This window comes from Schistocerca gregaria, chromosome 10 (genome assembly GCF_023897955.1).
Source record: "Schistocerca gregaria isolate iqSchGreg1 chromosome 10, iqSchGreg1.2, whole genome shotgun sequence".
Classification (NCBI taxonomy): Eukaryota; Metazoa; Arthropoda; class Insecta; order Orthoptera; family Acrididae; genus Schistocerca; species Schistocerca gregaria.
Window position 1 is genome coordinate 73,868,875 of NC_064929.1, and position 25,545 is coordinate 73,894,419.

The 25,545-nt window shown below is 40.1% G+C and overlaps 1 protein-coding gene across 1 annotated transcript in view; it reads right to left on the reverse strand.

Moving 5' to 3' along the window:
* Positions 1-25,545, reverse strand: part of LOC126293278 (guanine nucleotide-binding protein subunit alpha-14-like) — a 157,283-nt gene that overhangs the window by 51,650 nt on the left and 80,088 nt on the right. The window contains exons 2-3 of the mRNA XM_049986401.1: positions 23,529-23,713; positions 7,589-7,743 (exon numbers count right to left, since the gene is read on the reverse strand). Coding sequence (XP_049842358.1) covers positions 7,589-7,743; positions 23,529-23,713 — 340 coding nt within the window. The remainder of the gene's footprint in view (positions 1-7,588; positions 7,744-23,528; positions 23,714-25,545) is intronic.

Consider the following 25,545-nt stretch of genomic DNA (forward strand, 5'->3'; position numbering starts at 1 on the left):
GTTTTATCTATATACAATGATGACACATGAAACAGCCTCTTTAACAGGTACTAGTCTACAGTAAACTGTAACACATAATGAACTGAAATAATATTGTAGTTCTAGTTAAGGTAGGCCATGAGTGATATTTGAGCTCAATAACATGGGGACTTGATCAAAAAGTTTTAATTACAAATACATTTGTACTTAGTTGGACAACACTACATATACACTCCTGGAAATGCAAAAAAGAACACATTGACACCAGTGTGTCAGACCCACCATACTTGCTCCGGACACTGCGAGAGGGCTGTACAAGCAATGATCACACGCACGGCACAGCGGACACACCAGGAACCGCGGTGTTGGCCGTCGAATGGCACTAGCTGCGCAGCATTTGTGCACCGCCGCCGTCAGTGTCAGCCAGTTTGCCGTGGCATACAGAGCTCCATCGCAGACTTTAACCCTGGTAGCATGCCGCGACAGTGTGGACATGAACCGTATGTGCAGTTGACGGACTTTGAGCGAGGGTGTATAGTGGGCATGCGGGAGGCCGGGTGGACGTACCGTCGAATTGCTCAACACGTGGGGCGTGAGGTCTCCACAGTACATCGATGTTGTCGCCAGTGGTCGGCGGAAGGTGCACGTGCCCGTCGACCTGGGACCGGACCGCAGCGACGCACGGATGCACGCCAAGACTGTAGGATCCTACGCAGTGCCGTAGGGGACCGCACCGCCACTTCCCAGCAAATTAGGGACACTGTTGCTCCTGGGGTATCGGCGAGGACCATTCGCAACCGTCTCCATGAAGCTGGGCTACGGTCCCGCACACCGTTAGGCCGTCTTCCGCTCACGCCCCAACATCGTGCAGCCCGCCTCCAGTGGTGTCACGACAGGCGTGAATGGAGGGACGAATGGAGACGTGTCGTCTTCAGCGATGAGAGTCGCTTCTGCCTTGGTGCCAATGATGGTCGTATGCGTGTTTGGCGCCGTGCAGGTGAGTGCCACAATCAGGACTGCATACGACCGAGGCACACAGGGCCAACACCCGGCATCATGGTGTGGGGAGCGATCTCCTACACTGGCCGTACACCTCTGGTAATCGTCGAGGGGACACTGAATAGTGCACGGTACATCCAAACCGTCATCGAACCCATCGTTCTACCATTCCTAGACCGGCAAGGGAACTTGCTGTTCCAACAGGACAATGCACATCCGCATGTATCCCGTGCCACCCAACGTGCTCTACAAGGTGTAAGTCAACTACCCTAGCCAGCAAGATCTCCGGATCTGTCCCCCATTGAGCATGTTTGGGACTGGATGAAGCGTCGTCTCACGCGGTCTGCACGTCCAGCACGAACACTGGTCCAACTGAGGCGCCAGGTGGAAATGGCATGGCAAGCCGTTCCACAGGACTACATCCAGCATCTCTACGATCGTCTCCATGGGAGAATAGCAGCCTGCATTGCTGCGAAAGGTGGATATACACTGTACTAGTGCCGACATTGTGCATGCTCTGTTGCCTGTGTCTATGTGCCTGTGGTTCTGTCAGTGTGATCATGTGATGTATCTGACCCCAGGAATGTGTCAATAAAGTTTCCCCTTCCTGGGACAATGAATTCACGGTGTTCTTATTTCAATTTCCAGGAGTGTAGATATCAGTGACTGCTTGTATCCACACATTCACAATAATTTTTGTAAATGGCTCATTTGTGGACATATACTTATTTTAACATTTTTGTTTTTATTGTCATATATTAAATTCTTGTCAGCTTTTACTTTTAATTATGATGTTCCTTGCATAGATGTGTGTCAAAAAAATGTATACTTCATTTGAACTGTCATAAAAACTTATTTTCATACTTTGCAAGGATAAATGTATGGGGAAAAGTAATTTTATGTTTCCTCTACAGATGGCAGGGAATCATCTGCAAAACCATCAGTCCCAGGAGACTAATCTCAAAATGGTGGATGTATGATTGACCTCTGAAGAACAGATGGAGGTTCTTAAATGAAATACACAATTTGCCAATTGACATTTTCATTCATTTTAAGTTGTGCTCCTTTTGCTGAAACAATTCTATCTTTAAATCCTGGTTCAAATCTAACCTTTCCTGAACCTACTCACAATTTTGTCTTTTGCACAAGCCTTGGAATGAAATAATGTGAGCTGCTTCTCTTCAGAAAGCTTTACACATTACTAATACCAATCTCATATGACCACCGCATTAAAGAATTTCGTGGTGAATGCCGAAACAGTTATCACTTGCCAGCTGAGCAAGGTTGCCCCAATTATTATTTATGAACATCATTCACTGTTTCAAGGAATCAAAGTTTTCTAGTGGACATGTAATTTTTAACCTTGTGAGTATGGGACTGATCCACTTATAAGGTTAAAAATTACATATCTGTGTTTCTGCTTTTGAAAGCTCATACATACAACTGCCATCTTCACTTTAGCAACTGATTGGATTTTGCAGAGCTATATATACAGCTCTAATGCCTTCTGTCTAGGAAAACTTAAAACAGAAATTTAACCTTGTAGGTATGAAAATGATTTTTCCATGACAGTGCATAGTGTGCATACATTTTTTTGATGCAGCCTGTATATCATTTCATGTGAATTAAATATACAAAGAACACTCAATAAGTAATGCAACACTTTTTTCAGAGACAATTTTGGTTAAAAATGCAGAATTTGTTGTGGAACATTATGGAATACTTCCATTTCAGCCCTTGTAGTTTCATGTAGTTCCGATTGGTGGCAGCCCTATACATATCCTTGAAAATAGCATCTGTAACACAGGTGTGTTTCAAGCAGAGAGTTGTCATTGAATTTCTTTTTTTTATGAAACCCAGAGCATGGTAAATATTCATAGGCATTTAACAAAATGTGTACAGAGATCTGCCAGCGAATAAATGCACAATGATTAGTCAGATGAGGCACCTGTCATCATAGATACAAGGTCGCGCATACCTCTCTGATCTCCTACATGGCAGCCGGCCACACACTGCTGTGACTCCTGCAACATTCAAATGTGTGGGCATTCTCAATTGAGGTGATCAGTGGGTCACAATCAAACACCTTGCTGCTCACCTGGATGTGTCTGTTGGTAGTACTGACACACTCATCCACCAGTTGGAGTTCACAAAGGTGTGTGCTCAGTGGGCTCTTCGTTGCCCAATGGAAACCATAAAGACCAATGAAGAACCATATGTGCAAAATTTCTTGTGCATTACAAGGTTGACTGTGGCAATTTTTTGTCAAATGCCATGACAGGTGATGAAACGTGGCTTCATCATTTCGAACTGGGAACAAATCCGCAATTTGTGAAGTGGGGCCACATCACCTCTCCTATGGTACTGCTGCAGTTGAGGCAATGGTATTCAGGCACTCTGGAGTGGTTGTTCTGTTTGATGCCTTCCACATGGTGCAACAATTAACTCTAAAGTGTGTTGCGCCACCTTCAGGAAACTGAAGAAACAACTTCAGTGTGTTCGTTGCCACAAAACTGCAAATGAACTTCTCATTCTCCTTATCAATACAAGGCCTCATACAAATCTGTGCACTTGAGAGGCCTTCATAAAACTTCAATGGACCGACCTTCGTCTTCCACCCTACAGCCCGGGTCTCACACCTTCCAACTTCCACCTGCTTGGCCCAACAAAGTATGCCCTCCATGGGTAGCAGTGTGTGGATGATGGGGAGGTTACTGATGCAGCAAGACATTTGCTCCTGTGTTGACCAGTAGAGTGGTACTGTGCGGGCATACAGGTACTCCCGGTAAGGTGGTAAAGACCATCACATCAAACAGAGATTATGTGGGAAAATAGGATTTTGTAGCCTAAAGAGTGGGGAATAATATGGTGTATTGGAATAATGAATAAAGGCAAGCTGTTTTCAGAAGAAAAAAAATGTTCCATTACTTATTGAATGCTCCTCATGATATACATGGGCAATTCAAAAAGTATCTATCATTGAAGACAAATTTTGTCTTGGTGTTATCATGGTGTGTTGGCACCTAGTAGACAGTGCTACCAGTAAGATGACAGCAATTCACATGTTAGTTTGGCTGTCACTACCATTTCCATAAGCTGTACTACATGTTTTCACTAAGATGATACAAATTATTTGCTCTTTTGCAAAAATGTGTGATGAGATAAAAAGCAAAATATGCTGTTTATGATGTCTCTTTGCCATCAGTGATAACCATTAGATGGCTCAATGAACTAGAACATTATTGAACAATCATTTTTGATTTAGATTGCCGAGGATGCCAGCAGGTGTGTAGATTACAGATGGGGCTCTAACCCCTCTCCAAACCCTGATCAAGCTAGTTAGTCTATACCTTCTACTTTTATACACTATATGATCAAAAGGATCCGGACACACGGCTGAAAATTATTTACAAGTTTGTGGCACCCTCCATCGGTAATGCTGGAATTCAGTATAGTCCTGGCCCACTCTCAGCCTTGATGAGAGCTTCCACTCTCGCAGGCATACATTCAATCAGGTGCTGGAAGGTTTCTTGTGGAATGGCAGCCCATTCTTCACAGAGTGGTTGCACTGAGGAGAGGTATCAGTGTCGGTCGGTGAGGCCTGGAATGAAGTCGGCGTTCCAAAATATCCCAAAGGTGTTCTATAGGATTCATGTCAGGACTCCATGCAAGCCAGTCCATTACAGGGATGTTACTGTCATGCAAATATTCCGCCACAGGCTATGCACTATGAACAGGTTCCCGATCGTGTTGAAAAGTGCAATTGTCATCCCCGAATTGCTCTTAATGGTGGAAAGCAAGAAGGTGCTTAAAACATCAATGCAGGCTTGTGCTGTGATGGTGCCACAAAAAAAACAGGGGGTGGAAGCCCCCTCCATGAAAAACACAAACACACCATGACGCCACCACCTCCAAATCTTACTGTTGGCACTACACACGCTGGCAGATGATGTTCCCTGGGCATTCGCCATATCCACACCCTGCCATTGGATCACCAAATTGTGTACCGTGATTTGTCACTCCACACAACGTTTTTCCACTGTTTGATTGTCCAATGTTTACACTCCTTACACCAAGCGAGGCATTGTTTGACATTTACCAGCATGATGTGTGGCTTATGAGCAGCTGCTCGACAATGAACTCCAAGTTTTCTCACCTCCCACCTAACTGTCACAGTATTTGCAGTGGATCCTGATGCAGTTTGGAGTTCCTATGTGATGGTCTGGATAGATGTCTGCCTATTATACATTATGTCCCTCTTCAACTGTCGGCGGTTTTTGTCAGTCAACAGATGAGGTTCGCCTGTATGCTTTTGTGCTGTACATCCTTCACATTTCCACTTCACTATCACATCGGAAACAATGGACCTAGTGGTGTTTAGGAGTATGGAAACCTCACGTACAGACTTATGACACAAGTGACACCCAATCATCAGACCACACTCGAAGTCCATGAGTTCCGCAGAGCTCCCCATTCTGCTCTCTCACGATGTCTAATGACTACTGAGATCACTAATATGGAGCACCTGCCAGTAGGTGGCAGCACAATGCACCTAATATGAAAGAAGTTTGTTTTTGGGGGTGTCCAGATACTTTTGATCACATAGTGTATGTGTCTATTGGTGGTAGAGAGTACACTCAAAAATAAACTGGCCCAGACCTGCACAGTTGGCAAGGTAGGGGAGGGGACAGTGGTAGTGGTGGACAGCCAGTGAGCAATTGGGAGGTGATATTAGATACTTGAAACCTTTGCACATACACACATCCCACATAACTTGTAAGCTACAGCAAGTGAGTCCACAGACACTCATGTTAACATGTTAGGTCAGTGTGATCAATAATCTGACAAATACAGACACTGAAAGAGAATAGTTCCTCACTAGAGCACCAAGAAAGAAAAAGTCATTTAAACAATGAATCAACAAAAGCAAACTATTCCGATCCTGTGCTGCCACAAGGAAATCTCATGGGGGAAAAAAAAAAAAAGTTGCACAGTGAACATCATCACTAACTCTGATATTGAGAATGTAAAATAAAGAATGTGTCACATGAGAATTGTGTGTCACTCCCACATCAACCTTTTCATTGTTACTTTATAAATACAAAATTTTCTTCTTATTCTTCCTTGTCTGTCCTCCTCACCCTTCTTTATTATCTTTATTGTCTGACTGGAATAGCTAGTGGTTCCTGCAACCCTCTCAGCAACATACTTGACCATGTGATGTACCTGTGACTACTGGTTTTAGTCCAAGTTCTAGAAAGACCTCTGATATTTCATTATAAAACATTTAAACATATTGTTCAACCACAAATTTATGTTATACGAGGGGCATTCGATAAGTAATGCAACACTTTTTTTTTCTCAGCCAATTTCAGTTGAAAAATGTGGAATTCGTTGTGGGACATCAAGGAATATTCCTGCTTCAGCCCCCACAGTTTCATGAAGTTCAAGTAGGTGGTGGCACTATGCATATCCTCCAAAATGGCGTCTGTAACAGAAGCGTGTTCCAAGCAGGGAGCTGTCATTGTGTTTCTTTTGGCAGCAAACCAAAGCATCACAGATATTAATTGGCACTTCTAGAATGTTTACAGAGACAGTCATTGGCTGAGGCATGAGTCATCAACACAATGAGGTCACGCAAACCTGTCTGATCTACCGTGTGCCAGCCATTTGGAACATGTAGACACTCTCATTCAAGGTGATCACTCAAACTCATCACTGCTCGACTGGATGTCTTCACTGGTTGTGCTGATAAACTCATCCATCAGTTGTGGTACTCTCAAAGGTTTGTACACTCTGGGTTTCTCGCCACTTAATAGAAAGCATAAAGAGCAACAAAGGACAATCCGTGTGTGCATGTTTTGACGAACATCATCACAGGTGGCAAAACATTGGTTCATCCCTCCAAACTTGATACAAAACAGCAGTCTATGGAGTGGCACCACATTATCCATCCTTAGAAGAAAAGTTCAAAGCTGCACGCTCTGCCATTAGTCATGGTAATGGTCTTCTAGGACCCTAAAGGGGTTATTCTGCTTGATGTCTTTCATCATAGTGCAACTATCAACTCTGAAGTGTATTGTTCTACCCTCAGAAAACTGAACAAATGACTTCAGCATGTTGGTTTCCACAAAAATGCAAATGAATTTCTTCTCCTCAACAACAATGCAAGGTCTCACACAAGTATGTGCACCAGAGAGGATCTCACAAAACTCCACTGGAGCGTTCTTCCTCATTCACATTACAGCCCGGATCTCACACCTTTATACTTCCATCTGTTAGGCACAATGAAGGATGTACTCCACGGGAAGCAGTACTTCGATGAGGTGGAGGTTATTGATGCAGTACGATGTTGGCTCCAATGTCAAACGGTAGAGTGGTACAATGTGGGCATACAGCCCCTCCCAGTAAAGTGGCATAAGGCTATTGCATTGAACAGAGATTATGCTCAAAAATAGGGTTCTGTGGCCAAAAGGTTGAGAATTAATGTGGTGTATTAGAATCCTCAATAACATCAACCTGCCCTCAGGAAAAAAAAGTGTTGCATTGCTTATTGAAAACCCCTCATACACTGTGCATACTCATCAGTGTATGATGAATAATCACTTACTATTTTGTAGAATCCAAAAGGTACAACTCGTCACGGCGTTTGTAGCAGGCCTGTATACCGCTATCCCTCCACAATTGTTTCACAGCTGCCAACACAGTGGCATTTAGCTCTGTCACCTCCCTCACTTCCAGTTCCATGATCATTTTTGCACATTCCTGTGAATATTTTTGGTATGATAAGACAAGCAAGATAAGGTGAAAAACTTTTCAAAAAGAAAATGGTCATTATTCCGAGGGCAAAGATACACTCACTCCCCTTTGTCTTGTCCAATTAAAGTTAATGAAGTTTCTATTTGGCAAACATGGACGATAAGAAAATTGATTAACATACATGTTACAGAGACCTTTTTAAGAATTATGTGTCTGTGTGTGTGTGGGGGGGGGGGGGGGGGGAGGGTGCTGTGTGGCTCACTGTCTGTGGGGTGTATTTTTCCTTCTTTTCCTGCTGTTGTTTATTTTGTAAGAACTAGCAGGAACTTGTGTTCCTGGCCGGTATAACAGGGCAATATTTTGCCAACTCCAATACATTGCCAGATGAAAGTAGTACTACCTTTATCCTCTCTTCTCAGAGTAGTTTTTTTGTAGTTTGGATCCTTCTGTGCCACCTTTCTATCGATCCAACTTCAGTGAAGACTCCAGGAATGCTTCAGCAAGTTCTCGCTACTGCACTACTAAATAAATAGCCACACTTCTCACAAACAGGGGTATATTTTGCCCAACATTTTTACTATTACTTTTAAAAACACAACTAACGATTGCTACAGTAATACCACTTTCTTGAGTACATTCGAAACATCCATATCTGCATACTGTAGGACCTGAGAGAAAAACACAAATTAACAACTACCACTCTTCAATTGTTGATTATGCCCTTGTTGGTGCGTCGTTTACTCCACGGCTCTCAGATGCATGCACTTGCTGCACCACGGCACAACTAACTCCCGGACAACCGGTGGTTGTTATACCATTTTTACCTGTCCTCTTCTCGCCAGCTCCACCACTGCTCCACATTCACTGCATATGAGAAATGAATACACACAATTTCCCTTTCCCACTACATTTATCCTTATTCAACTTACTCACAAGCATCTCTTGTTGACAGCTTTCCAATGGTATGTTGGGATGTTTACAAGTATCCCAAAACACTACATCTCCTACTTCCCCTCTATGTGATAAATTGCAGTCTATCCTACTACATATTGTAAACAAAGATTCCAAGACTTACCAAGCGGGAAAGCGCCGGTAGATAGGCACAATGAATAAAACACACAAACACACACACAGAATTTCGAGCTTTCGCAACCGGCGGCTGCTTCGTCAGGAAAGAGGAAAGGAAAAGGAAAGATGAAAGGATATGGGTTTTAAGGGAGAGGGTAAGCAGTCATTCCAATCCTGGGAGCGGAAAGACTTACCTTAGGGGGAAAAAAGGATAGGTATATACTCGCGCGCGCGCGCGCGCGCGCACACACACACACACACACACACACACACACATCCATCAATACATGTTTGTGTGTTTTATTCATTGTGCCTATCTACCGGCGCTTTCCCATCTTTGTTTTTAATATGTTTTTCCCATGTGGAAGTTTCTTTCTATTTTATTTACTACTACATATTGTTATTGTTATTCCATTACAGATTTTGTGTGACAAGTAATCTATATGGCGCTGATAGGAAAGTGTAGTGACGCTTCTCTCTCGTTAAAAAGGCAAAAAATGAACAGTTCTTCGTGTAGAGAATGTAAAAAGCGTGTGATGAAGGGTATTCTGTGTATCAAATGCAACTTCTGGTTACACGAAAAGTGCGCGAAAGTAAATCTAAAGTTCGTCAGCAATGATTTTCCGTGGACATGTCATGGTTGTTTACGTGACGAAACGGCCGATCTTGTAAGTGCAGTTGATACAAAAAATGAAATTATAAAGTTACTACGAAGTGACATCATTTCGACCATCAAGAAAGAAAACGATACATTAATACAAGAAAAGAAGTGCTGTGTGTGTAAAAGCCATCAAATGGAAAAGCAAGAAGATCGCGAAAATACGAATGACCGATCATACTTTAAAAACAACATTTCGAGTGTTCTCATTGATGTCTCGCTAAACTCAGTAAGCCAAAAACCGGAAGATAAATATAAATGGAAGGAGGTGACATACAGCAAAAGGAAATACAAGGCGACAGATACGCAACAAAAGGAAAATGACTTTTTAATAATTGGCGATTCGCTGCTGAAGAATATAGCTGTCCCCAATTGCAAGATTGACGTACGACCTGGTATTAGAACGCATCAACTCGCTAAACATTTTAAAAATATGGTAAATGCAAGACAAGATACTACAGAACTAGATTCTGAAACCAGACATAACTATAATGGGGTGTTTATACATGTTGGAACGAATTCTTTAAGGAGCAGCAGTGAGGAAGAAATGGCAAGCGAAACAAGGAACATGATCCGTTCTGCAAGAAACATGTATGCAGGATCTCGTCTGATACTTAGGGGAATCATAAACAGAAGGTCAGTGAGTGAAAAATATATCGACAAAATAAACTGTACTCTTAAAGAGCAATGTGATCGCCTTGGGGCAATTTTTATAGACCCAAATAAATTCCTATGTGAAACCTCACTAGCGAAGGATGGCTTGCATTTAAATAGACTGGGGTCTGTAACATTCAGCAGAATGTTTGCAGATGTCTGCAAAATCATTATATGCAAGGGAAACTAATATGGCCGGAAGGGGGTGAAAAATCATACACTCCAACTGGAAAAGAAAAATATAAGCACCATACAAAAAAAGATGATACTAAAGAATTTGCCCCAGAATACAGCTCACAACATGTAAACCAACAAAATAAAAATTACATAAAAGTACTTCATCAAAATATTCAATATTTTGGTAACAAAAAATTAGAAGCAGAAGTACTCCTGAGTGGAGTAATAGCAGATATATTATGCATAAGTGAACATGGACTAACTGAAAGTAAAATACATAATGTGGCAATAAAGGACTACAAACTAGCTAGTTACTTCAGCAGATCTAAATATAAGTGTGGTGGCGTTTGTATATATATTAAAACAGGTACTCTATCAAAGAATGTAAACAGTGAAGCTGCTACATTTCCCATAGCTAGAGAAAAAGACTTTGAAGTTACTGGTATAGTGGCAGAGGATTTTAGTGTGTTTTGTGTGTACAGTTCACCATGTGGCAATATTAGCATCTTTCTAAAAAAATTGCTAGCTTATTGAGAATGAACATGAAGAGAAATCTTTATATAGGAGACTTCAACATTGACATGGGAAAAGACACAAAAATAAGACAGGATTTTGAAGAATTGTTAATGCAGCATAACACGAAAGTGACAATAACTGCACCAACAAGAGTGACTTCACAAAGTGAAACAATTATTGACAACATAATTACTAATATGTGTAACTATGAGTCACATGTAGTTCAGACAGAAATATCTGATCATCATGGACAACTAATCAACTTTTGCAGAAGTAATGACTCAGTATCAGAACCAAAACAAAAAACCAAAGAAATTAGGATAATCAGTGAACAAAATATCAACATCTTTAGAACAATGTTAAGTAAGGAAACCTGGAGTGAAGCCCTACAGGCCCAGAGTGTAAATGAAAAATATGATGCATTTATTTCAACAATTAAGTACCATTTTAATGTAGCATTTCCCAAAGTAAAGAGACAAGAAAGGCAGCAAGATCAAACACAGTGGATTACCAGTGAAATACTAGAACAGCGAAGGAAGCTTCAGGACATGAGACGGATGGGCGAAGCTGAGAACTATAAAATGTTAAAAAAGAAGTATAGAAAAACAATAAGAGAAGCGAAATTAAGAGCAATTGACACCACTATAGCGAACTCAAAAAACAAGACAAAGGCAACTTGGAATGCAATCAATGCTGAAAGAAAGAAAAAAGATGGGTCAAACAAAGAAGAAGGTATTAGGTCAATTAAAATAGACAACACAGTGGTCACAGATGGTATGGAAATAGCAAACATACTGAATAATAACTATATCAGTGTAGTAGAAAACCTAAAATTGGAAAGAAATAGTCAAAACAGAAGGATATTAAGGTACCAAAAAGATCATGCAGTACTATGTTCTTAAGACCAGTCACAGAAGATGAATTACGGAAAACTATACAGAAACTGAAGTCCAAGAAATCAGCTGGTGATGATGAAATATCAAATCATGTAATAAAGCTGGTATGTGAGGAGATAATAACACCGCTGAAGAACATAGCCAACTGTTCTTTCAGATATGCAATTATTCCTGAAAAACTGAAGATAACGAAGGTAGTGCCAGTGTACAAGAAAGGGTGTAGGGATGATCCCAACAACTACAGACCAGTTTCACTGATATCAGGTTTCTCAAAAATCCTAGAAATGCTTATGTATACCAGATTAGTTAACTATTTGGACAAACATAACATTCTCATGCCCACACAACATGGTTTCAGAAAGGGTAAATCTACAGAATCAGCAATTGTCAATCTAACAGAATACATTTTACAGTCCTTGGATGAGAAAAAGGTTGTCTCTGCAATGTTTCTGGATCTTTCAAAGGCATTTGACTCCATTGACCATGAAATGCTGATACAAAAATGGCATTCGGGGGCAACCAGGTGAATGGATAAAATCATACTTGTGCAACCGCAAGCAGTATGTATCATTAGGAAACTCGTACCAATCAGAAACCAAATCCATCAAATATGGAGTGCTGCAGGGTTCGGTAATGGGGCCATTGTTATTTAATGTATTTGTTAATGATACAGGTGTTGAGGAGGAAGAAAATAAAATATTGTATGCTGATGACATGACAATACTAAATAGTGACCAAAATATGGAACAGCTTGAGAGAAGAGCATACATATTCGCAAATGTCACAGCTCAATGGCTGTTGGAAAATGAACTGGTTATAAATCTAAAAAAGACTATGTATGCAGTGTTTAAAAACAAGGAAAAGGCTGTAGACATGGATTTAGAGGTTGATGGAACAAGACTGGAAGAAGTAGGATCTGCTAGATTCTTAGGTATTCTTGTGGATAATGAACTGAAATGGAAAAAACATATTAATAATGTCTGTAAGAAACTGAGCTCTGTCATATTCTTAATGATGCAGCTGTCACAGTATTCAGACAAGAACCTTCTGTGTACAGTGTATCATGGACTTTTCGAACCATACTTGCAGTATGGAGTGACTGTGTGGGGAAACTCAAACAAACAAGAGACAAAACGAGTGTTCACATTACAAAAAAAAGCAATTAGGACCATTTTAAGAAGAAAAACCTCTGAAACATGCAGAAACTGTTTCATCGTTGTATATATACAAAACAATAATGTACATCACAAAAGGTAGTGAGGGCTGGATTGCAAATGCTAGTGTACACACCCACAATACAAGAAAGAAGAACGAAGTACGGAGCATACCCCACCGACTGGCAATGCTAGAAAAAGGACCCCAGTACTTTGGAATCAGACTACTAAGAAGTCTGCCCAAAACCCTGAAAGATAGTGTACTTCACAATGACTTTCCAAAGAAACTTAAAGACTATCTCATTGAAAAAGAGTTTTACAGTGTTGCAGAATACTTATGCCATTAAATTTGTATATACTGTTACTCATTATCAGTAAGGTAAAAATGTAAGCTAAAGGTGTAGAAAAATAAGTGATAAGAAATGTTAACACTTTGACATGTCCTATATTACACGTTCATTTACTGTACACAATGTAATCTTACAGGATCAAATAAAATTCAATTCAATTCAATTCAATATGTAATTCCTATAATCACACTGAGTAGTTTTCACTACTCACAATTTGTTCCTAGTATACAGGGTTTAAATAGAAACTGTTTACAACATTCCACAATGGTGTAGTGGAAATCAAGATGAATAGTTTAACTCAGGACACTTGTAGTCTATCAAGGCAGGAAACAACCTGAAATCGGCCTACAAAAGCAACCTAAGCTACAGAGCATGGGCCCTACCTCATGTTTTGTATATCGTCTCGCCCCTCTATGCCACTGGCATAGTCGCTCTTAACTGTTTGAAGGTCAATTCTTTTTCTTACTAAAGTTCTAGTTATTGCATTTACAGATAGTAAAATTGATGTTTGTATAAAAAAATTTCCTAAAAATTTTTTGAATGCAATAAAATTAACAATGAAATTATTTTTCATCTCTGGGCTTCTTACTGTGAGACTACTGTGCTTGTGAGGGTTGAGTTAAGATCAAACTGTAAATGTAATTAGTTTTTGCATAATATTTATAAAGGTCTTTTTTCTTTCATTACTTTTATAGGAAAGTGGAAATTATTAATGTTAAGGAAATAAAAAAATTTAATAAAATGACCAACAGAAACTGATAGCATAATAGGATGAGAGTGTATCCAAAATCTTGTGGACCATGCATGTGTTGTAGATTAGGCCAATCTGAGGTTGTTTCCTGGTTTGATAGACCACAAGTCTCATATATAAAAGAGAGCATTGTGGCACAGTGGTTAGCATTCTAGACTCGCATTTGGGAGAACAAGGGTTCAAACAGGCATCCAGCCATCCTGATTTAGGTTTTCCATTATTTCCCTAAATCACTTTAGGCAAATGCCGGAACTGTTCCTTTGAAAGGGCATGGCTGACTTCCTTCCCCACCCTTCCCTATTCCGATGTGACCAATGACCTCATTGTTTGGTTCCTTCCCTCAAATCAACCAACCAACCATCATATATGAAACTAGGGGACCCATGCAAAACTTTAAGAATTTTATAGTTTTAAATAATGACAGTATTTGGAATAAATGTAGTCACTGAGATAATGGCTGTTGTGGAAATGAAGAGACAACATCTTTAAAAATGAACTGAATGATGTGAAATTATAACCATGATTGAAGGTGACAGTGACATATGTTTTTGTCATTTCAGAAAGTATATTTGTGTAGAAAATCAGCTTGTGCAGAAGACAGAGTGCAATGGTGATGGTTATTATCTGTGACAAAGCTGTTTACAAATCATCCCATTAATAAGTACTTCAAAACAAATGAAATGGTATTTGTAATTAGGTAATATGAAAAGGGAGTCTCAAATTCATGATTAATAAGTTAGCTTTGTAAAATATAAGTATGAAACTGGGCATCTATGATGCCCTTTTGCTTATAATAGTTAAAAGTCTCAAGCACACCACCAGCATGCAGTGTCAGAAACCGGTTAAAAAAATCCTCCTAACAATGCCGCATCTGCTCTACACGTATGCTGTTAATTTGTAAGGAGTGGAGATTGTCTCCCAGGAAGGCATCAAGTGAATTTTTATCTGATTTTTTGAATTGGTATATTTTTTGTTTATTCACTAATCACTGTATCTGTTTTGATGTTGCTGTTAGCTCAGGATTATTTGTTGCTAAAAGGTCAGGTGTATTTTCACAACAGTTTGTTATTTGCATGGGCTCAGTTACACTATGTCGGCAACTGCTGTGCAAACACTTTCTCCACGTACATGTACACCATAATTACTCTACCATGCAAACATTGGGGTTACACTCGTCTGGTGAGAGTCCACTTGGGGCCAAATGGCACAATAACCCTGGGTTCGGTGTGGGGCAGCGGTTGGGTGAGTGGACTGCTGTAGCCTGTTGTGGGGCTGTGAACCACTGAGGGCTACAGTGGAGACGAAGCCTTTCCATTGTCTGTAGGTCCTCACTTCCATACAATACAATACCTCCCCCCCCTCCCCTCCCCTCCAATTCCTTCTCCTGATTCTAGGTACATATATGTGGATACACATCAAATCTCTCTGCCCAAAAGTGGAATGTTGTCTGGTGGACTACTGCTCTCATTAATAAAATCCGCAAGGAGACTACTGCAAGTTTGGCGCACTTCCTTCCGCTCCTCTCGGAAGAAGTCTACTGTCTTAAGCTGTCTACACATCGGGACATACTATGCTTGCCCGTTGCTTTCTCTTGCGTAGCACATATGTTGGTGGAATGTCCTCTTCTTTTGGCCCTCCATACTGAGTATAGCCTTCTAGATTCCTCGTCTTTAAGTTTAGCGTACAATTCACCGACAGTTGAACTGTTCCTCAGTTTCCTTTGTGAAAGTGGTTTTTATTTTCAGTTCCAAGGTTTTACTTTCCCCCTGGAGCAGGGAGAGGGTGGTTGTCATTGGGGCCTCTCTTTGTGTTTTCTGAATCTGGGACACATGACCACCCTCCTATGCAAAGACCTTTCTTTTATCCCTGTATTTTTCCAGTTCTCAGATTTGGCCTCTCATTTTATGCCTTCTACTGTGTGTGTTTTTATCTTCCTTGATTTATGGTTTGATCCCTGTAATTAGTTCTGCCCACTTGTCGCAGATGCCTGTATCTTATGATTGTAACTTTTGAATCGTGGACTGGTGAGCCCGCCATTTAGTCCGGTAACCCACATCAGTCAAGCAATCCATCAATCATTTTATTAACTGCTCAAATTGAGCAAACAGTAATTGAAACTGCATTGATGACACTGTTACTTTTTTTCAGCGAAGGCACACGACTTGGAACATTAGCTGAGTGGAACAGATAGAGCACTGAAAAGAAGGTATATAGTGAACATCAACAAAACTAAAATAAAGATAGTTGCAGACAGTGGATTTAAATCAGGTGACACTGGGGGAATTAGGTTAGGAAATGAGATAGTAAAGGTGGTAGATGAAGTTTGGTACCCAAGCAGAATAATCTTTGACAAATGCAAAAGTAAAGAGGATGTAAAATGTAGACTTGCACTAGCAAGAAAACTGTTTGTGAAAAAGAGAAATGTTTTAAATCAAATTAATTTTAATAGGTACAGGGTGTGCAGTGAATAAGCGTTGTTTTCAAAATTAAATATCTCGAAAACTAAGATCAGTAGATGAGTGTGACAAATGGTACATTTATTGTAAATGCTTTAAGAATCTTATACAGAAGTTTCAAAATAGTTCAAAAAGCTGCTAACTGTGGACAGTTTAATCGCAATATCATTGTCATCAGTTATCTGCTATATTATCAGGTCCTTTGCCTCTCTATTTTCTGCAATCCATTGCTTCCTTCTTAAGGCTGCTGTATCTTGTACCATCCATCATGTCATCCAGTATCTAGAATCTCTTTCTTCCTTGCTTCCTTTTCCCTTCTACATAATCTTCTAAAACTGTCTTTATCAGTCCGTCATTCTTTCTTAATATATGCCCAATCCAATTTCTTTTTCTTCTCTTTATTACATCTAGTAACTGTCTTTTACCTCCCACTCTTCTCAGTACCTCTTCATTTTTTACTCTGTCCATCCAACATATTCTTTCCATTTTCTGCCATGTCCAGATCTCAAAAGCCTCCAGCCTTTCTCTGTCTTGTTTCCTCATAGTCCACGTTTCAGCGCCATATAGAAGAACACTCCATACAAGACATTTTATGAGTCTCTTTCTGAGTTCTCTGTCCAGACCGCTGCAGAAGATTCTCCTTTTCTTATAAAACACCTCTTTTGCCATGGCTATCCTTTTTTAATTTCTGTGGTGCACTTCCAGTCAGTGCCTATCCTGCTTCCGAGATACTTAAAATTTTGCACCTCTTCTAGTATTTCTCCACTCAGCATAATTTTTGTTTCCTTATTTCCTCCTAGTGCAAATACTTTTGTTTTATTTGTGTTAATTTCCATTCCATATTTTTTTCTGTTAGTTGCAATGGTGTCCACCAAATCCTGTAATTCTTTTTCCCCTGTGGCTAAAAGGACTGTGTCATCAGCAAATCTCAAACACCCTACTCTTCTTCCTCCAGTTTCTACTCCTTTGTCATCTAATGAGCATTGGTCAATCATATTTTCCAAGTAGAGGTTGAAAAGAGTAGGTGATAAACAGCATCCTTGTCTAACTCCTTTTCCTAGTCTGATCCAGTCTATAGTTTCTCCTCTCACTTTAAATGAAACTTTTTGATTAAGATATAATGATTTTACAAGTCTTCTGGTTTTCCAGTCCACTCTCTTTTCCCTCATTATAGTCGCCAGCTTGTCCCAAACCACATTGTCAAATGCCTTTTCTAGATCGATGAAGCACATATATAGGTCTCTTCCTTTTTCAATAAACCTTTCCCCCGAGATTTGTAGGAGCTCTATTGCATGTCTGGTGCCCGTATTTCATCTAAAGCCAAACTGCTCCTCACCAAGATTCTCCTCCATTACTTTTTCAAGTCTTTTATTAATTATTCTTAACATCACTTTGGCTGCATGTGAAATGAGGCTGATTGTCCTGTGCTTGCTGCATTTCTTGGTTCCTTGTTTTTTCAGTAATAGAATCACTACTGTTGTCAGAAAGTCCTCAGGCCATTCACCACTGTCATATATTTTATTACATAACCTCAATATTTCTCTTATTCCATCGTGGTTCAAGCATTTTAGTATTTCTCTCGGTATTGTATCTGTACCTACCGCTTTGCCATTTTTCATTGCAGCTATGGCAGACTTTACTTCTTCTATTATGATGGTCTGGCCTTTCTCGTCATCACTTACACTGTTGTGTGATTCAAGTTCGAGAGTTTCTGGTTTGCTATTTGTGTCATATAGCTCTTTTATATATTCTTCCCATCTCTGGAGGACATCGTCACGATCTTTGTACATTACATCTTCGTCTTTACTTAAAATTTCCATAATAGCACTTCCTGCTTGACAGTTTAATCGCAATAGGTAGTGCCTATAAATAGTACACCACAGCTCAATGTGATCAGTTTCCATTGAACAAAGTGTTTTTCAGGGTACTGTAATGGCATACATTAGAACACAGGTCTACTTCAACAAGGCACAGTTGTCAAACAACACTTAATGTTCCAAAAGGATCCAATGTGAAAACCATTCACAGGCTATTCACCAAATTGTGACAGACAGGCTGGTGATCTAGCAGAGAATTGTAGCCCCAGACAGACTTTAGTTACTGTGGGGCACATTGAAAGGCACTGTCCACCAGAACCATCGCACTGAGATGAATGAGCTTCAATCAGTAATCTTTGTGGCATCTGAAACCATTTTCGTTGAAACACAACAAGATGTGATGGAAAATTTCACTGTCAATTCATACCACCTCCATTTTGTGAGTGGCTGACATTTCAAAAAAAAATTGTGATGTGATTGGAAAGACTGCTTGCAGAAGATGAGTTTAATTATGTGCACTGATTCTTTATGAGCTGCACAGCATTCAGTACTGTCTTTGAGCAACTTTTTTTTAGCTATTTTGAAACTTATATGTAACTTCTGTATAAAATTCATACAGCTTTCACAATAAAGATACCTTCTCTGAAATCAGAGACTTCTTCATTGGACGTCCTGCATTTTCTCTGTCGGCAATCTGTGTTTAAAGTATAGCCTTATATGGAAGTGAAATGTAGATAGTAGGCCATGTCATTAAGAATAAAATAGAAGCTTGTTACAGAAGAATACTGAAGTTTAAATAGGTATATGAAGTAGCTAACGATGGGTACTGCACTGAGTTGAGGAGTGGATTCGTTGATAGAGTACATCCTGAAGTACTAGGAATGTTAATTTAATAATGAAGTAAAGTGTGGGGAGTAAAAAGTGTAGGAAAGGACAAAGGCTTGAACACAGTAGCAGGGATGTAGGGTGCAGTCGTGCACCCATGATCTATGTGGAGTGTCTTTCACTAGTAATGAAAACGTTCTCAGTCCTGGATTTGAACCTCAACCCTGCTTAAATTTTGAATAAAAATTATGAGCTATGGTGGCCAAAGACTTTTCGCAGAAGAAGTCACCATCGTTCTGCCAACAGCCTTGTCAAAGAGGAAGGAGGAGCCAACAGAGGTTCAGGCACTTTCTTGCTCTTGGGGTCTTGAACTGCTCCTAAATTCTGGAAGAATCAGCACTGATCAAGCATGAAGATGCAGACAGCAATTGAAACCACTGCATTAAATACACGTAATGTATATGCACAGGACACGTGGCTCATATTGGAAAATGTGTCACAATGATCTTTACTTTGGCAAAAGATTCCAGACTAGTACCCCATTCAGATCCCTGGGAAGGGACTACCAATGGGAAAGAGACAGTGAGCAAAAATTGATTAGCCAATGAAAAGGTAATGTTCTACAAATCAAAATGCAGAATGTCAGAAGTCTGAAGTTGGTAGGGAAGCTAGAGATTGAAGCTCAGTCTAGACATAGCGAGAGTCAGTGAAGCAAAATGGAAAGGAGACAAGGATTTCTCATCAGAAGAGTATAGCAGCAGAAAACACTATAATGGGAGTTGAATTCATTATGAAGAGGAAGGTAGGGCAGAAAGTGAGTTAATGTGAACAGTTCAGTGATACAGTTGTTCTCAGAATGAGATTCTCACTCTGCAGTGAAGTGTGCACTGATATGAAACTTCCTGGTGGATTAAAACTGTGTGCCGGACTGAGATTCGAACTTGGGACCTTCACCTTTCACGGGGGCAAGTGCTCTACCATCTGAGCCACCCAAGTACGACTCACGCCCCATCCTCACAGCTTTACTTCTGCCAGAACCTCGTCTCCTACTTTCCAAAATTTCAAACTCTTCAGAATCAACAGCAAACCAGCACCATCAACAATAAAGCAGGTATACATTTCAATGCCACAAGCAGGGGATGAAGAGAGAAAGAAAATATATTGGGCTAATAAACAGATAATTCACTATATAAAGGGAGATGAAAATCTAATAGTCATGGAGGACTGGAATGGAGTGAATGGAAGGAGTACAGGAGAATATGGGCATGGTACTAGGAATGAAAGAGGAGAAAGACTAATTAGGTTCTGCAATAAATTTCAGCTAGTAATAGTGAATACTCCACTCGAGAATCACAAGTGAGGAGGTGTACTTGGAAAACACCAGGAGATACGGGAACAATGCTGTTAGATTACACCATGGTCAGGCAGGCATTTGAAAATCTGATGCTGGATGGTAAGGCACAAGCAGGAGCAGATATAGACTCAGATCACAATTTAGTAATGATTAAGAGTATTCTGAAATTTAAAGAAACTAATCAGGAAGAATCTGGGTGCAAAGAAGTTGGGTATGGAAGTACTAAGGAATGAAGAGATATGCTTGAAGTTCTCTAAGGCTAGAGATGCTACAATAATAAAAGCTCAGTAGGAGAGGAAAATTGGCAATTACAGAAGTTGGAAAGAAAAATTTAGGTACAAGGAAGGTAGCTATGAAGAAACTGCGAGTAACAGAAGAAACATTTCAACTGTCCAATGAAAGAAGGGAGGACAATAATGTGCAGGGAAATTTGGCAATACAGAAACAAAAGTCATTTAGGAATAAAATAAATTGGATGTGCAGCGAAGCTGAGGTGAAGTGCCTGCACGAAAAATGTGAAGATTGGCGGAAGACTGACCCAGCAAACAGAAAGACAAAACCACCTTCAGTGAAATTTAAAGCAACTGTAGTAACATTAAGAGCGCAATTAGGATTCCACTGTTAAATGTGGGAGAGAGTGTGGATAGGTGGAAAGAGTTCATCGAATGTCTCTACAAGAGAGAGGACTTGCCTGATGACATGATAGAAGAAGAAACAGGATTTGGCAGTGAGGAGATAGGGGATCCACGATTAAAATCAGAATTTAAAATAGCTTTAGATGGCTTTGGTGCAAATAACACAAAAGGGATAGATAACATTCCATCAGAATCCCAAAAATCAGTTGGGAAATAGCAACAAAACAGCTATTCACATTGGTGTGTAGAATCCACAAAACTGCTGATATACCATCTGACTTTCAGAAGAATATCATCCACACAATTCCAAAGATAGCAAGAGCCAACAAGTGCAAGAATTATCACGCAATCAGGTTAATGGCATATGCATTCAAGTTGCTGACAAGAATAGTAAATAGAAAACTGGAAAAGAAAATTGAGTATCTGCTAGAAGACAGTCAATTTGGCTTTAGGAAAGATAAAGGCACCAGAGAGGCGGTTTTGGAATTGTAGTTAACAATGGAAGCAATGTTAGTCATCCCTGCTACAGTATATTACCAAATATTTTTGCAATTTCTCTTAAATAAATGCTTTCTTCTACATGACAAAACATTTTGCAAGTTAGAAAACACTGTCTCATCTTTATTGCACATCAGAAATGTCTGTAGAAGAATAATCATTCAAATGATTCTTCATTATATCCACTGTCATTGATCTGAGATCTGGAATAAAATGTTACCCAACACAATTTTTATCCACTTCTTATTTTAACAGACACTGATATGTCAACAGCACCACACTACTGCCTCTGAATAAAGGAATTGCACCGTACGCCGTTTGGATCCCTCGAATCATTTTATTGCTGGCACTAGGTTACTGAAGTGGGATTTGAAAATTACAGAATAAATCTTAATGCTTGCTTCCCTGTATGCTTCTCTTACTGTCTGAATGTTAAAAGATTCCTCTGATTTTAGGGCAAGCAAAATCTGCATATAAATATCAATAACTCTAGTTTCATTAACTGGTCTGAGTATGCAGAGTATTTCCGCAGACGTGAGACTGCTCAATAATGTTTTGAGTAATTAAACACAGTCTGTTCTCCCAGGTGGTAAATGTTTGCGGGAGACAGAGGTAACATTAGGGAATTGTGGACAGCGATCTGAGACTGCTGACAATGTTGTAGTGTGCAGGAAAGTTTAGTCATTGAGAGATTGTAGAGGTATGCAGGATGACTTGGAAAGAATCTTTATTTGTGGGATAAATGGAAGCTTGCTTTAAATGTTTCTTGTCGAACCGGAGATGCTTGAGAGACTGTCCAAAGTAGTGTAAAACCTCCACCTCCAAAAAATAAAATTGGCCTCAAATACAAACTAAATCATATTTGCAGAGAGAGAGAGAGAGAGAGAGAGAGAGAGGGGGGGGGGAGGGGGGGCAGGTGGTGGGGGGAGGGAGAGAGAGTTGTTGTTGTTGTGGTTGTGGTCTTCAGTCCTGAGACTGGTTTGATGCAGCTCTCCATGCTACTCTACCCTGTGCAAGCTTCTTCGTCTCTCAGTACCTACCGCAACCTACATCCTTCTGAATCTGCTTAGTGTATTCATCTCTTGGTCTCCCTCTACGATTTTTACCCTCCACGCTGCCCTCCAATACTAAATTGGTGATCCCTTGATGCCTCAGAACGTGCCCTACCAACCGATCCCTTCTTCTAGTCAAGTTGTGCCACAAACTTCTCTTCTCCCCAATCCTATTCAATACTTCCTCATTAGTTATGTGATCTATCCATCTAATCTTCAGCATTCTTCTGTAGCACCACATTTCAAAAGCTTTTATTCTCTTCTTATCCAAACTATTCATCATCCATGTTTCACTTCCATACATGGCTACACTCCATACAAATACTTTCAGAAATGACTTCCTGACACTTAAATCTATACTCGATGTTAACAAATTTCTCTTCTTCAGAAACACTTTCCTTGCCATTGCCAGTCAACATTTTATATCCTCTCTACTTCAACCATCCTCAGTTATTTTGCTCCCCAAATAGCAAAACTCCTTTACTACTTTAAGTGTCTCATTTCCTAATCTAATTCCCTCAGCATCACCCGACTTCATTCAACTACATTCCATTATCCTCGTTTTGCTTTTATTGATGTTCATCTTATATCCTCCTTTCAAGACACTATCCATTCCGTTCAACTGCTCCTCCAAGTCCTTTGCTGTCTCTGACAGAATTACAATGTCATCGGTGAGAGAGTTAACATAAAATTAATGTAATAGACAGTCAAGTAAGTGGTTGGCCTGTAATTGTCAACAAAGTGACTGATACCATGTAATAGTAAGAGACAGAAATTATGTGTGATCTTACATGCAATTAACTAACACACACACGCACACACGCACACACACACACACACACACACACACACACACACACACACACACACAATATATATATATTTTAACATGAGTGATAATTACAAGTTACCTTTAGTTTGTATCCTTACCTCTGATTTTTTGGACTCATACTGAAGCTCATATAACTGCATTCCCATAATCAGCATCTGAGTAGATGTGATAACATTTTGGCAAATTACTGGCTTAAAAGTTTTCCGTTCATCTTCAGTTAAACCACCTTCTTCAATAATCCTCACTTGCTTCATAAAAGTTGACTTTCCAGATGAACCACATCCTAAAAGCATGATAAAAAAGCTATTTTCATCAGTGGAACTTAGATATGGTATCATCCTATTACAAGAGCAAGACGTAGTGAAGAGGATACAAAAATTCAGCCAATGAAGGTGTGAGAACATAAATTTGGGTTATAAAACTTTAAATTAGACCATGGTCTGTGCACAAATAGCGCATTAAGAATGGATGTTACCCTCCATTCGAGCTGTATCTGTCCAATCATTCAGTGAGACAAGAGCTGGTGAAGTACGGCCAACAAATCCCAAGATATACTATGTAACACACAGTCCGACTTGCACAAAAAATTATTAGTGGTCAGTTACAAATGTCAGTCATCCATTTTCAAGTTTTTTAAAATGAGAATAAAGTTAAAAATAGCACAGCCAAAAAATGGCATAATCACAGGGAGAGAGGTCCGACTGCATGGAGGGTGGCCGAGAACCACCCATTTGAATTTCTGCAGGAGTGCCATGACTGTGTTGGCCTTACGAGGCTTTGAATAGTCATGGAGCAGAATGACCTCAAGGTTGAGATTGCCTGATTGTTTTGATTTGATTACTTGGTGAAGGGTTGTCAAGGTTTGTGAGTAATGCTGGGCATTCACTGTTGTCCCGTGCTGCGGGAAGTGATCCAGAAGGAATGAATTTTTGGTCCCCTTAAAAAGACTCTGAGGGGCAAATGATGCACCTTGGATGACGGTGTCCAACTGTATGTGTGGAATTGGTTAACATCGCAGCCCCAGGAATTTTATGAGACGGCCATTTACCACCTTGTGTCACAGTGGGACAAGTGTTTCAACAGCCAGGGTCAATACTTCTAACATACAGGTACTGGTTTCTGTAATTATACCTCCGACTCCTTTGTTTTTGAACACTCCTTATATGTACCACCTCTGTAGGAATAACAGTGGCAAGATTGGGCAGATTGCTGGGTGCACAGGAGAATTTGAGTAGTCTTTCACTATGTGCAATTGGAACAGGATGAAACCCTAATAGGGTGTAATGGTAAGTACGCTCTGCCGTGCGATTCACAGTGGTTTGCAGAGTATTATAAAGCTGTCCTACAAAGATGAAATACCTTTTTAGAAACAGAGGTCTGCATGTTGTACGCTCCATGTCAGAAAAGCAAGACACCTGGTTATGGAATGCTAAGCAAAGAAGAAATTGTGTTACTTTCTGACAAACATGGGTATATGGTGTAAAATGTAGGAGGTATAATAGAAAAAAACATTCCACATGGGAAAAATATATGAAAAAAAAATGCTGTGACTTACCAAACGGGAAAGTACTGGTAGCTAGACACAATAAAAAACAAACAAACACACAAATATCAAGCTTTTGCAACCCACGGTTGCTTCATCAGGAAAGAGGGAAGGAGAGGGAAAAACAAAAGGATGTGTGGGTTTTAAGGGAGAGGGTAAGGAGTCATTCCAATCTCGGGAGCGGAAAAACTTGACTTAGGGGGGAAAAAGGGACAGGTATACACTAGTGCGCGCGCGCACACCCACCCACCCACCCACCCATACACACACACACACACACACACACACACACACACACACACACACACACACACGCACTCTTATCCATCCGCACATATCCAGACACAGGCAGACATGTCAGGCAGACACAGGCAGATATGTCTGCCTGTGTCTGTATATGTGCGGATGGATAAGTGTGTGTGTGTGTGTGTGTGTGTGTGTGTGTGTGTGTGTGTGTGTGTGTGTGTGATTTTTATAAACATATAAACATACCTTACTAATATTCTAGAAATATCTTTAGACATAAACAAGGGAAAAGAAAAAGCTGACTTTATAGAGATGGATCTAGTCAA